Source organism: Ziziphus jujuba, chromosome 10 (genome assembly GCF_031755915.1).
Source record: "Ziziphus jujuba cultivar Dongzao chromosome 10, ASM3175591v1".
Lineage (NCBI taxonomy): Eukaryota > Viridiplantae > Streptophyta > Magnoliopsida > Rosales > Rhamnaceae > Ziziphus > Ziziphus jujuba.
The window spans coordinates 26,794,898-26,808,715 of NC_083388.1; the positions used below are offsets into that span (position 1 = coordinate 26,794,898).

Below are 13,818 nucleotides of genomic sequence, written 5' to 3' on the forward strand. Positions count from 1 at the left end.
ATATATAATTTAACTTATCTATTGAAGTTAGTTAGTGGAGGGAGTTGGGGCAGTAGCAGAACTCTATTTTGGACTTATACCTTAGTTTGCATGCATTATCTTGAGTAAAACAGAAGAAAAGGGTCATATTTTTTTATGTCACGGATCAATATATATTATGTATACACATACATATATGATATATACATATATCTCATAGACACCATATGCACTCTTTTATTTCAATTAGATTAAAGGATCATGATAACCAATGCTCCAAATAGGTAAAATTTTGAGTTATGAATATATCTTTAAATCGGCTATGTATGTCTCTCATAATATCAAGATATTGAAACATGTAATTCTTATAAAATTCAAAAAAAGATTAAGATGATGTAGTTTTTCAGATTCTCAATAAATTAGAGCTTCATTTTGAGGAGTTTAAATTTTTGTCTGATGATGGGTGTTGCCGTCTAAATGATCACCTCTTTTTCATTGTCCAGTGGAGTGGACCACTTGTACAAATTTTTCCTCAAAAAAACAAAATAACGGAACAATTCCTTTTAAAATAAAGACAAATATAAAATTGCAACCTAAAAAGCTACTTTCTTCTGCAACTTTGCTCATACATTTCCCTTTCTTATATATCTATATACATCTATATGTTCCATATATTATTATATATTGCAAGAAAGTGACCCCCTGTTATATATATATATATATATATATATATTATTATAAAAGAGACACCTTTTAAATTATTAATGAAATTAATGACATATATAAATGGTATATGATTAGAAGAAATGAGATTGCGGCAAGGTGAAGTTAATTCATGAAAAATGGGGTAAGAAGGAAAAGGAATTTTTGTTTTTTAGAGGTAATGGTTTTATTGGGATTTTGATCTTTCAAGAGGAAATCATATATTAAACTGATTGATAGTTGTTTTTCATGCATTTACCCATATTATATTAACTAGCGTTGTTTTTGATTTATTCACCCAAAAAAAAAATCAAAAAAAAAAAACTTCATTTTTGATTGTCACAACATTATTCAAACCAACATCGAAAATTTTAAATTTTCTCATGTTGAATGTCACTTAGAAATAAAACAACCTAAGTTCTTTTTTTTTTCAATTATTATTAATTATTTTTTTTTACAGAAGGGTGTATAATAGTCTTCATATAGGACCCATTATAACTTTAGACTTTGACAAAAATGTTAAGAACTTTCCTTTTTAAAAAATATTTTATATTAATCAAGTTCTTAATTATTTCCCTTCTAATCATATTATTAGAGATCCAATTTTTCTTCTCCTCATTTGGGCAGTCTAAGAAACTGAATCCCCATAACATATATGTGACTTAAAATCATATAGAAATTCCTTGTAACCAACGGCTATAAAATTCCAATGCTTCTTTGGGCTTGTACTCAGCAACAGTATGCCCAGCTCCCTGCAAGTAAATCTTAGAAATATTCAATTAGTGGAGCAAATTAAAGTGGGTTTGGTTGGTATTGTATACTGACCTTGATGGTGAGAAATGTGAGGTTATTTTCGTATTCTTGTAGAAAACTGGAATTGAAAAAAAAAAAAAAAAAGGGTTTATTAAGTAGACTGCAACTTGAAAAAATCATGATATTAGTGTATAAAAGGAATAAAATAACATCACAAAACATTGAAAAAATCATGTAGTTTTAATTATTACCCTGCAACTTGGCCATTGACCATCCAAGGCCTCCACTGATCCAATATTTTAAATCCAAGTGATCTTGTCCAAGCTTCACTCCCAGTGAATGGCACACACATATCATGATCTCCACTGGGCAAGCAAGACAAGCTTTTTATCAACGTCAAATCCATAGCTAGTGGATGATATATTCTGAATCTTAGATATTATACATTATACATATACATATACGTAGGTGTAACATAGTTATTTACCTAAAGATAAGTGCTCGATATCCTTGGGAGATCAAATATATGTGGTAAGGGATCATACTTCCAGAATCATGATGGTAGTGTACTTTATACTCTGAGGTGCATAACTCCCACTGACCTACCTCACTCTCCTGTACTTATATGAAGGCACGTATTAGCTAGGATAAAAAATATCAGTTTATAAACTATAGTCTTAATAATTCATAAACATTAAAATATAATAAAATCAGTATACTATATATAACATTTACATTCCATATATATATATATATATATATAGTATTATACCACTCCTGAAGCATGGATTGCTTTCCTGACATTTTCATCGTTTAGCCATAACATTGCAACTCTGTCATCCTGCATACATAATATTGAGAGGCAATAAACTATAGTCTATACATATGTATATATATATATATACACATATAATTATTAGTCTGTTTAGTCCAATTCAAAGTTGAATATTATTTCTGCTTCACTTACAAAGCATGGAACAAAGACATTGTTCTTGCTCATTATGTGGGACCATGATGGAACTTGTCCATCTCTTACTGGTGCGCGGTAAGGCCAAGCGCGGCCAAACATTCTTTTTCTCACAGGGAGTGGTCTCTCTGTCTTCCCTAATTGCCTGAAGCTAATTGGTAAACCAGTAGTGCCACTTCCATTTCCAATATTCTTTTCCTTTGTTGGAATGTGATAGCAGGGCTCAAGAATGTCATAGACGTTGAGTCCAGAAAGAAACTTCAGATATTATATAAAAAGCACAGAAAAAATTAACTAATTAAAACTTTGGTAAAATCAATAAGAGAATTGGAATTTAATCTCACAGAGAAATTAAGGAAATAAGAGGGCTTGCTTTAAAAACTTGACCAAGCATATTACTGCATCTTTGACTAAGGTCTCCATGGTATTTTTCTCCACAAGCACTTTGAACTTCCTGCATATATTTGTATAATATGCAAGAGTTTATTTTAATCCAGTCATTGTTAATTTTTTGGTGAAAAACAAACAGAAAGAGCACTATTAGTCAGCCAAACTTTAACCTCAAACATCTGATCTGATATTAGTCCCATTCCATGTACAAATGGGATATAAGCATTCTCATCAAATATTGGGTCTGTCACTGCATTTCCCACCATGTAGCCCTGCTTGATCCAAAATATGCTTCTGTTTGAACGTAATCATAGTTTTGAATTCGAATATATTAAATTCCTAGTGTTTTTTAATACCTTGAGATTGATTAAAGGCTTTGTACCATTTTTAATTCCTGTAAGAAGTTTGAAAATTGATCAAGTTAGGGACCCTCAACTTTAAAAATTAACAAATACAGCTCAGTTTGAGTAAATTTATATCAATTGGATTCTTAAAAAACGCATGCCTTTCACAATCTGGGAGGCAAGTGTAGGCACATAGACTCCAGCATATGATTCTCCAGCAAGATAAAACGGATTTGATATGAACTCAGTGTACTTTTCAAGCCACTTTATTTCCAGAACAGTCAAAATGAATAATTTTAGTACAAAAACTAAGAATCTTTAAGGCAAAAATTTCTAAAAGAAATGTATATGTGTTCAAATAAATTATTACCTTGAGGAGAAAATTATGTGTATCAGAAGCTGTTTTGATGTCCCCGGTTTTATATGTGGTTGTGTTCTTGAAGAAAGACAAGCCAACACCAGCAGGAGAATCCAAATATATAATATTTGAAACCTGAAAATTACAGGCAATAAGAGATTTATATATGTAAAAATGCTACCTGAAAACACATAATCGGAACAAAAAAAAAGAAGGAAAATTTGGATAATGAAATGCACAAGTGGGAATCTAATGGCTGTATGTCATTTTACTTGAAAAAACAATGATACTTGATGAAATTATATGGATAAACACAGAGAGAGAGAGAGAGAGAGAGAGAGAGAGAGAGAGATAAAAAATAAATTAATTAATTAAAAAAAAAAAAAGGATTTTTGAACCTTGGACCAGCTATGCTGGTTGAGATGCAATGTGGGGAGGGTACCAGCTGGCTTTCCGGCTCTAAAATTGAATGGTCCTGTATGGGTAAAATATGGATGAATAGGATTTTAGTTTTGATCTTTAGGAAAATCCCAGAAACTAAATAAAAAATTTATACATACATATATATATATGTATTTATGTATGTATGTATCTATGTATGTCTTACCATGTTCATAGACGAGCCCATCCATACTAGAGCATCCAGGTCCCCCGTTGAGCCATAAAACCAGAGGATCTTTGGATGGTTCTCTTTCTGACTCAACAAAGTAGTAGAACAGACTTTTTGGAGGATGATTATCTAAACTCACATACCTACATACATTATCCCACACATTGAAGCATCCATGATGTGTGTATATACATATATATTCACCAAAAAATAAAAAATGATGTGTGTGTGTGTGTGTGTGTGTGTATATATATATATATATATATTACTAACATTATATATATGATGACTATGAGACTTACCCTGAGTAATGTTTGGATGGAAATGTTTCATTGAAACCAGGAAGATAGGTAATGAGAGCATCTTCGGGAACTGCTTTAGTCAGTACAAAACCCAGAAACATACAAATTGATGCACGGCAGAAGAAGAATTTATCCATGGTGGATATGGATATATGCTAATGTAGATATTTACGCAAGTTCTCAGTTGTTTTTTAAGTATTTATAACATTAGAGAAAGAGAAGGAGGACATGCAGTTATAATTATAAACAACTGTAAATAGAAGCAGAAGAAGAAGAGGACCCGGGGGGGGGGGGGGGGGGGGGGTGTTAAAAGCAAATGGAGAAAGAAAAAAGATGAAAAAGTTGGCAGAAGAGACAAAAAGAAAAAAGAAAAAAAAAAAAAAAAAAGGAAAATGAAATCCTACTTGGCTACTTTATACCAAAAAACCACAGGGAGAAGCAATTTTGTTCTGCAGGCATTATTGATTATTCCTGTTATAGCACACAGATTTTGCGGTAGTGTTAAAAAGTGGGGAATCTTGAGCTTTTAAAACCTCGTTTTCTCCTCCATAACTTCACATATTTATATCAACCACCTTAAAATTCCAATTAAGGAATCAATTGCAATGAAAAGAGCTTGAAATTCTAGGTCCTTAAATCAGAAAATGACAAACTCTCTAAATACTTTTTCCTACATGGGATGCTAAGAAATGACTCAAATATTTTCACTTTTTGTGCACCAAAATAACAAAGCTGTGCTGATGCCTATTAGCTAACACACAATTCCATTGATTCCCAGAAATTGCTATCTCAAAAACAGCTAAGCTATGTAACACAAAAGGAATTTTATTAGCTAGACTAGCCAGAAAAAAGAAAAAGAAGAATTCTATTAGCCAGTCAGCTTCTAACATATATCAATGTTATTATAGGAAGCATCTTGGTATTAGGTGTCTGAGTAAGCACGTGGTGAGACAGCCAGGTCAGGTGTCAAATTATATTCTGTGTGAAGATTCATTAATGTTTGAATTTTGTTGTATGTGTTCAATGTACGGTTTTGTAGTGCACAGGTGTTGTACACAAGGATACTCATTACCCAACCTTATCCAAAAACAAGAAGAAAAAAATCCACAAAAAGAAAAAAGAAGGGCGGGGAAAAAATGAAAGGCTGAAAATTTTTCTATGTATTCTTGCGTGAGCGTTAGCAACAGTATGGGGGAGAGATGAGTGCCTCTGCTTCTTCCTCTGCTCTCATCGCTGCAGCTTCTACCGCCGGTCACCATTGGAAAAGCCGCCAGAATAAATCCATTTTCACCTCCAAGCATTTCACCGTGCCGTCCCATTACCACCAACCTTTTGTACTTCGAGGTTTGTTTTACTTCTTATCTTTTATACTGTTTTTACTTTGTCCCTTTCGTTTGGTTGCTGAGAAAAACATATATAGCATAATGGCAAAAGAAAAAGTTCACATATACTTAATGGTGAAGACTCTGTTTTGATTATATATATGCAGTTAGAAATGATTCTAGTAGGACTGAATTGTCAGAGCGTGCCACGGAAAGATCAGAGGCTGATAGGATAGTAGATGGAATGGAGTTCGGAGAGCTGTGCAATGAGTTTGAATGTAAAAGTAGTCCTTTGGTTGAATCAACAGCGAGACAACTTGTTCGTGATATCTTAGAGCTTAGGGAGGGCAACCGTGCACTTGGAACTTTTGCTGTTTCTGTTAAATACAAGGTAATTTAATGTAATTATTTTTATGATAAGCTTTATTATTATTATTATTGTTATTATTTTCTGATCATTGATATTTCTGACTAGTTTCATGGTTTAATTTTGCAGGATCCTGTTAGAAGCTTTACTGGTCGTGAAAAATACAAGAGGCCATTATGGGCTACCAATGCACTAGATAACCCTTCTGCGGTGAGAAATGCTACATTTTCAAGAATGTTTTTTCCACAGTAGAAAATTGATTTTTTTTTTTGAAGTTTGAAGGATTTTCGTTCATTGTCATTGTTGTTTAACAGACAGTTCAGGAAATGGTGATGTTGTCGACCAGTGTCCTAAGAATCAAATGGACGATCAGAGGAAAACCGAAATCTTTCATAGCCGGCATAAGTGGAGATTTGATCATAAAGATCAACTCCCAGTTTACTCTAAACCAGATTAGCGGCCAGGTGATTGAACATGAGGAGTTCTGGGATTTATCATCGTCTACAGTCTTTGCTCAGGCATTTTTCTGGACATCTCGCCGTCTCTTTGCCACAATAGAGAGCGGGAAGGACCTGTCTGATCTTGTTAAAGGCTTGTCAAGCCGTTTGTCAAAGGAGAAAGAAAATCCAGGAATTTATCCAGATCCATCTGGTGATCCAACAAAGGTGAGCTCCTTTGCCAGAGAGATTGATTGTCTTTCTGAGAGTAAGAGCAAAGTTTAATCTTTTTATCAGCTTTGAATAATGGGTTTTTGATTTGAATTTTATTGCAGTTCTTTCAGAGGGATGACTCCTTTCAAAGAGATGCATATCAAATAGCACTATTTCTGGCAGTAATCTATTTTGTTGTACAGTTTTTGAGGACTACCCTATAAAGCCTTTGATCCACAGTCAAAATTGTAACTATCCATGGTATATATTCTCAATGCATTACCCATCTTTAATCCATAGAACATCAAACCCCAGTTGTACTTGTATTTTATTCAGATTATACTAATAATATCACAATTTTCATTAAAATAAGTCTTCTCTGATCTTTGCACCAGGAAGTTTCTAGCTCACAAATCAAACTTAATAAAGAATATACAATAAAAGAACTTTGAAACGGGCAACCAAAAAGCCAATACAGAAGAAGTTAGCCTCTGTAAATTCAATTTCCTGTAATGTCATACATGTTTGGCATGCTTAACAACAACAACAACCAAGTATTATCCCAGTGGAATAATTTTGTTCCGTGGGATGAAGAGATTAAATTAAAAAGAAAGAAAAAAGCTCCTGAACGGTATATGTATAAGTTCCTAAATCAAATCAAGCACATAACCGAGTTGAATCAATTAATGTTACAACAAAATTAATGGGTTTTGTACAAAGTTGTGCAGAACAGCACCCAGTAATAACAAAATTGTTAATACTCTTGCTGTTCCCAGACTATCACCTGAAGAAAGATTGTGGTGACCAACAGTGTACACTGATCCCGATTCATCCTTCAGTTTAATGGTTGAGGAACCTAAATCACAGCACCAATAATTGCACCCGTTATATGTATAATTCATGACAGAAAACCATTATGCATATAATTCATGAAGAAAAACAATGGTTTTCTTTTCTATTCTTTTCTTATTTTGTTTTTGTTCTTTTTTTTTTATAACTTAAGCAACTTGGGGAAAAAACTCGTTAAGAGTGATAATAGAAATGGAGAATAGTTTTGAGCGTATTCATGAACCCAGTAATCTAAAAGTGAAATCAAAGATACTTACAGTTGTACTCTCTCCATCCAATGACCTGATTTTCAGCATCATATACCACTAGCTTATTTGCAAGCACCATATCTGCAATTGGAAACAATTAAAAGTCAATAAATAACATACAGACCCACACCAACAATATTTCATCTACTCCATTCTTTTGATAAAAATTATCCCCAATCAATCTATATATCAAGTTCCAGAAAGTTCTACGTCAAAATGCCTCCAATTTTATAACACATGGTAGAGAGACAGATGTCAGACGTAGATAGAGACAGAAATCACAAATCATCTAAATGCTTTTGAACAGATTATCTCATGAGTAATATGCAGAGTCTTTTTGACAAGCTTAGATATTTTTGTTTATCTTCAAAATGCTTTTAGACAAGCCATGTGCTATCCATAGAAGGATAGAAATTTTGGAAGTAAAGAACTAATGCAAACAGCATACAATATACGGTTTAAACACAAACACAATGGTTGAGTCTTTAAGACTGATATGAAATTTGATCTAAATCTATGACCATGAGTAATTGTTGAAGTACTACATTAAGCTAGAAATCACCAATCAAAAATTTACTTTAAAATGTAAGTCAAGGCAAGGCATTACCTCCCAAAAGAGTCACTTCTTTTCCATCCTTGGATTTCACTCCACTGTTTTGCCAACCAATACACCACACACGGTCCTAAAGAGACATCATGCAAAATATTTATCAGCCAAGTCAATTTAAGAACAGTAAGCACGTAAAAGCCACCTTAAGTAGGGAGGGGGGGGGGGGGGGGGACCACAAAATGAAGCATGCATGTTTAAATAACAATTAACCACTTACACGAATCTGGAACAGGTAATCATGAGGATAAACTGTCAGAATAAGTGATTTATCAAAATGTAATGTGATAACTGGAAACCCATCATCAACCCTGAAAGAATGAAGCAACAAACAGGTCAGAACGGTTCACAAGCCTTACTGTATTACATGACTTAATAAGTAAAAAAGGCAAATAATAAAGACTAACAAAATTTCATAAATAATAGACAATACAATGGAAAAGTTGCAGTTAGCGCCTCACTTATCATTATACTCGAAACAAGTAAATTCATCATCAACTGTATGTAATTTCAATCCGGGCTGCTGTGCCAAAACCTAATTTATTCGAAACAGCAAAATAAAAAACTAAAATTATACATAGTAAAAACTTCAAATGATTGGAAGTTAAAGGACATCATGTACCTTAGTCACCAGTGGGTCATAAACAGTATCTGGAAGATAAGCCAAGGTTGTCCCACTGTCAATTATCGTTCCTGACCGATCTCCAGTATCAAATATATCTGTGGGAAGTTCTAGAACATCACCACCCACCTCAATTGCCTTCATATAAACATTGTAATGTGCCCTAAGATGGTAAATAAAAGTATAATTACAACAGCATTCATAAGCCAAGACCTAAAGAAGGAGTACTTCCTCAACTAAGAAAGAACTTCGACAAACAAAGATCATACAACTCTATTTATAATTTTAAAAGCTAATTAGTCATCACATTTACTTTATATTAGGTGCAAGTATGCCCCAAAAAAAAAAGAGAAAAAAGAAAAAACAACGCAAGAGGTACAGCTAAAGGTTTATGCAAATGAATTTTAAACTTTTCTTCTTATTGTTTCTTCTTCTTCTTTTCTAAAAACTCTCATCTTATTCACTGATGATTTTGCAATCTTACAGTGGCATAACTCAATCAGATCAAACTTCTACCTTATTCAGGTTGAAAAAAGAAAACCTATTAAAGCATCACCATCCAATCAAATGGCAATAATCTCTACTACCATTTACCTCTAACTAATAGCACACTTCATAGTGTATCATATTTCAAACAAAATAAGAATTTTGTGATAATCTCACTTACTGATTTGGTACCATCGGAGTAGTATTCACTTGTGGTTGCACCACTTCCCCAATGGCAAAGATTCCACCTCCATTTACATTATCCAAGCAGTGGGCAAATGTTTTTTTGACCTTTCCAGCCACAGCAAGCTGTGATATCATTGACGAATTTGCTTGTCCAAAGCCAATTAGACCATCGAGTGCTTCAGAAGTTTTACCAAGGTCTCCAGATTGCTTGGATCCGCACCTAATCAACAAAAGGCAGTTAATTAATGTACCCATGCTCACACACACAATATATAAACTGTAGAGCAACAATAAATTAAGTCAAAGTGAGTCAACTTTGGAAAATCTGAATCTACCAAGACTTGGGCGACTAGAGCTTGACAGCGTAGACACATGTAGAATAAAGTGTCACATAAAAAGAAAATGTAACTCACCCAAATATTACACTTCCATTTTCTGATTGTGTTTGCTGATTACCAATCAGTCTATCAAAGTGTATAGTATCCTTCACAAAGTAACCAGTAGTCGTGCTACCATCTCCATAAACCACATTATATTGGCAAAGCAATTCGGGCCTGCAACCAGGAAGTGGACCATCGTATGTCGATGTGCAAAATTCTTGATCACAAGTAATTAACTTTGAAGTGGATGAGCTTTTTGGATCATATAGTGTAAGATCAATCTGTGGTACGATAAACAAAATAATAAAAACCTTTTTGATAAAGCGGCAATAGAATTTATTTAATACTCTGAGATGGCCTAAAATATGCAGTGATATAAGAAACGGTATAAGTAAAGACACCTACACCGAGATCACTTTTTGTGGGACACCTCTGACAGTCGATACAATTCACCCATAAAATGTCACTTCCTGTATCAACTTGCACATAATAGTCTTTTGAAGGAGACCCAATCCGAAGTTTTGCAAAGTAAAGCCTAAACCAAACAAACAAGTAAAAAGCCAAAATGCAATGGTTTTCAGTTAAAAAGAAAACAATATAAGATCATATTCTATCTTTATGTGAATTATACCAAACATCCTTCATGAAAGGAAGCAAAGAGAAGGATAAGTATGATTAAAATGGATCTTTTTCGTCTCTTAGGAATTAAGACCAACAAGTTAAAAACTGAATTGAGGGAGAGCATAAGTAGACAGATCGAAACAAAAATTCACACCAACAAACAGAGTGGAGATTGTAACCTCTGTAATTAGTTTTTTTGTCCAAAAAGAACAGAGGAAGGTTGTAACATCTTTCAAAATGCAAAACATTAAAAGAAAACAAAAAAATAAAAATTAATTAAAAAAAAATTACAATTCATGGAAATTAACAATGAAAAATATCATCAACTCTAGGCCGAAGAAAAACAAGAAGAAGTTTAATATGGATCTACCAAATTAAAAGCACCCAACAAACGCATCTAGCTCATTGTCACTCAGACCACCAAAAGATTCTAAATTAAGAAGCAAGCAAAATAAAGGTGCTCCTCCAATCTGCATAAAAATTGGCACCCAGAGCCTACTTTTGCATAGAAGGAGCAAAATTGGATCCTAAATGAAGTAATCAAATACATGGCATATAATCAAAAAGCCCAACAACATTTTTACTAAGGATTAATGATACTTGAGAATAAAATTCCAGCTGGAAACTAAAAATAACCAAATCGAAAATTGGAAGTAAAGAATAAAGCCAACTGACCCGATATCAGTAGGCATGCTATTGCCACCCAATTGCAGATCCACAGAGGAGAGAATTCTACCATGACGTCGCATATCATGGTCTTTCAAAGTCCTCAAAGACCTTTCTCTACCCTTGAATTTGTGCTGTACCGGGAACACAAAGTTTCCAGAAACAGTCGAAAACAATGCCAAAACCAAAATTCCACCCAGCAAAGCCAATCTCGTTCCAAGATCCATTTTCATTTCTCTTTTTTTTTTTCTTTTTTTTTTTTTTTTTTAACTTTATAATCCAACAAAACCCAGTATTCACCGTAACCCAAACCTTGGATTTCTCTGAATCTTTTTTGTTCAAGCTATCTTTTTTACGATTCTTATGATGGTTTAGGAACGTGGGTTTTGTTGGGAATTCATGGGCGTGTTGGGTTGGAGAAAGAAGGTCCGTGACGGCAAAGGAGGGAAAGGCATTTTCTAAGCAAACAACATGAAAGAAGAAGAAGAAGAAGAAAGAAAAATAAATTAAAAAATAAAAAATAAAAGAAACAGAGAAAGAGAGTAACTTGCGCTTTTTCAACGGCCAAGGACACGTTTTGTAAAAAAATGCTAAGAAAATCGTAATCTACCTGGTTTTTATTTCTTATTTTTTTATTTTTTTGGCTTTTCTCTTTCTTCGTCCTTCAAATTCTTTCTGTGTCATTATTTTTGCTCGTTTATGGATGTCATTTTCTTTCCGTCCCTTTCTCTTTCCCTCTCGCTTTTAGATTTTGGTCTGTTTTGTGGGTTTTTTTTTTTTTTTTTTTCCTTTGTTTTTCCGCTATTGACTTCCAATCCAATTTAAGAGTTTCTTTTTAAAAACAGATAATAATGTGAAATTGACTTTCCCCTTAGTCCAATGAATACCCAAAATATTATTAAAAATAAAATAAAATTGAACTTTCTAATAATTGATCCAAGTTAAAATTGCAAAAAAAGAAGAAAAAAAAGAAAAGAAAAAAAAAGGAAAAAAAAAAGAACTTTCTAATATTTGATATGAGTTAAAAATTACAAGGATTAATATTTAGGAATGAGTAATAAACATGACGGAGACATTTTTAGCTTTTTATTTATTTATTTATTTCTGTTATAAAGATATTTGTAGCATTGTATATTCTCTAATTCAGGGTGATTCAAAGAAAAATATGTAATTTTAGTAAGATAAATAAGTGAATATAAAAAATGAAACTTAGTACCTTGCTCCTCTGCAAGTCTTTCCAATAGTCGTTTACCCCAAAAAAAAAAATTAAAAAATAGTCTTTCTAATAGTTAAATGTGCAATTCTTTCCTTCATTATCCAAAATAATAATAATAATAATGTTAAAATCTAATTATTCTTCTTGTTTTTTATTTGTTATTTTAATAAGAAGTACATGGTGAAGAATGAATTATATGGTTGCGCACCTTTGATCATTTAAACGGTCATAGTAATTAAAAAAAAAAAAATCATTAATAAGATATCATCCTCTAGTTTTAGATGTGAAACAACTGCTTAATTAGAAGCAAAAGCATTCCTGGCAATAAAAAATAAATGAGTAAATAAAAGAAAACAAGATTGTTTTTTCAAACCAATTATTGGACAAATTCATATTTTAATATTTGATTCTTCTTTATTTTGACGTAGCATAGGCAATAATATAGTCCTTATCAAGTACGAATCTAGTTCAAGATTTTCTTTTCCCTTCTATAAAATCTAGTATGATATAATTTAACCATGCAGTGAATGAAGAGGTTAACTTTGAATATCCCATGAACTTTTTAGTGTACTCTTTGGTTTTTTTCATAATAAAAAAAAAAAAATTGAAAATTGCCTTTTTATCTCACACGATTGATTTTTTATTTTTTATTTTATTTTATTTTTTTGGGGGTTGTGGGAGAATGGATCTTTCACGTGTAATTAAATGTTGGAAACTAGTTTGTCATTTACCCAAAAGATTAAGAAAAAAATAAAAATGAGAACAGAGCTGTCGTATTGATATGCTTGGTATTTTTGGAGTTTATGCCACGTACTTAGCTTTTGCTTTCCCTTGTTGTGGAACACACTCCCCCTTGTTTCGCTAACCACTAAGTCAATGCCAAAAGTTTATATAATAAACAGGATATAATACCAATAGTTTATCCAATACACTATATTACATATATATATATATATATATATATTCACACATAGTAAATCATATATTAAGTTTTAGCAATATATATATGTATATGTTAAGTTGTTCTCCTCCAATTTTGATATTCAAAAGTGCTTAATTTAAAGGAAAAACATAAAAAAAAAAATTAAAAGCAAATCAAATTGTTTTTTGAAAACATTCATCATTCAATCTTATAAATTTTACCCTCTAGTTTGGTTTGTAAGGTAGTCAATATTATGTGTAATCCTTATCAG

The 13,818-nt window shown here is 32.5% G+C and overlaps 3 protein-coding genes across 4 annotated transcripts; 1 reads left to right on the forward strand and 2 right to left on the reverse strand.

Moving 5' to 3' along the window:
- Positions 1–1,103: 1,103 nt before the first annotated feature.
- LOC107412517 (serine carboxypeptidase-like 20) lies at positions 1,104–4,686 on the reverse strand. Of its 2 annotated transcripts, none has more exons than XM_025070599.3 (14): positions 4,406–4,686; positions 4,101–4,246; positions 3,892–3,968; positions 3,506–3,628; positions 3,297–3,399; positions 3,148–3,185; positions 2,962–3,063; positions 2,775–2,855; positions 2,402–2,659; positions 2,207–2,275; positions 1,922–2,049; positions 1,686–1,799; positions 1,507–1,552; positions 1,104–1,445 (listed from the first exon to the last, which is right to left on the reverse strand). In XM_025070599.3, the coding sequence occupies exons 1-14, from the start codon at positions 4,540–4,542 to the stop codon at positions 1,350–1,352; spliced, it is 1,518 nt and encodes a 505-aa protein (XP_024926367.3). In that variant the 5' UTR covers positions 4,543–4,686; the 3' UTR covers positions 1,104–1,349. The 2 variants fall into 2 exon arrangements, with proteins under 2 accessions (XP_024926367.3, XP_024926368.3); XM_025070600.3 differs by having other exon boundaries at positions 1,108–1,433.
- An 832-nt stretch (positions 4,687–5,518) lies between these two features.
- LOC107412534 (uncharacterized) lies at positions 5,519–7,116 on the forward strand. The gene is made up of 5 exons (XM_016020322.4): positions 5,519–5,749; positions 5,895–6,118; positions 6,224–6,304; positions 6,409–6,759; positions 6,867–7,116. The coding sequence occupies exons 1-5, from the start codon at positions 5,605–5,607 to the stop codon at positions 6,966–6,968; spliced, it is 903 nt and encodes a 300-aa protein (XP_015875808.2). The 5' UTR covers positions 5,519–5,604; the 3' UTR covers positions 6,969–7,116.
- A 94-nt stretch (positions 7,117–7,210) lies between these two features.
- Positions 7,211–12,046, reverse strand: LOC107412481 (aspartic proteinase 36). The gene is made up of 10 exons (XM_048468847.2): positions 11,419–12,046; positions 10,528–10,657; positions 10,156–10,403; positions 9,738–9,962; positions 9,071–9,233; positions 8,910–8,983; positions 8,669–8,759; positions 8,449–8,524; positions 7,851–7,922; positions 7,211–7,600 (listed from the first exon to the last, which is right to left on the reverse strand). The coding sequence occupies exons 1-10, from the start codon at positions 11,640–11,642 to the stop codon at positions 7,434–7,436; spliced, it is 1,470 nt and encodes a 489-aa protein (XP_048324804.2). The 5' UTR covers positions 11,643–12,046; the 3' UTR covers positions 7,211–7,433.
- Between the last annotated feature and the right edge of the window lie 1,772 nt (positions 12,047–13,818).

Bases quoted from the DNA above. Each gene is read 5' to 3' on its own strand.
- LOC107412517 (XM_025070599.3), bottom strand. From the start codon at position 4,542: ATGGATAAATTCTTCTTCTGCCGTGCATCAATTTGTATGTTTCTGGGT. The intron at 3,629-3,891 runs GTTCAAAAATCC...TGTAATTTTCAG, and splicing joins ACCAGCATAGCTGGTCCAAG to GTTTCAAATATTATATATTT. The intron at 1,553-1,685 runs GTAATAATTAAA...TTTCAATTCCAG, and splicing joins GTCAATGGCCAAGTTGCAGG to TTTTCTACAAGAATACGAAA.
- LOC107412534 (XM_016020322.4), top strand. From the start codon at position 5,605: ATGAGTGCCTCTGCTTCTTCCTCTGCTCTCATCGCTGCAGCTTCTACC. The intron at 6,305-6,408 runs GTGAGAAATGCT...GTTGTTTAACAG, and splicing joins CACTAGATAACCCTTCTGCG to ACAGTTCAGGAAATGGTGAT. The intron at 6,760-6,866 runs GTGAGCTCCTTT...ATTTTATTGCAG, and splicing joins CATCTGGTGATCCAACAAAG to TTCTTTCAGAGGGATGACTC.
- LOC107412481 (XM_048468847.2), bottom strand. From the start codon at position 11,642: ATGAAAATGGATCTTGGAACGAGATTGGCTTTGCTGGGTGGAATTTTG. The intron at 10,658-11,418 runs GTCAGTTGGCTT...TGTTTGGTTTAG, and splicing joins AGCATGCCTACTGATATCGG to GCTTTACTTTGCAAAACTTC. The intron at 9,234-9,737 runs GTAAGTGAGATT...TTACCATCTTAG, and splicing joins ACTCCGATGGTACCAAATCA to GGCACATTACAATGTTTATA.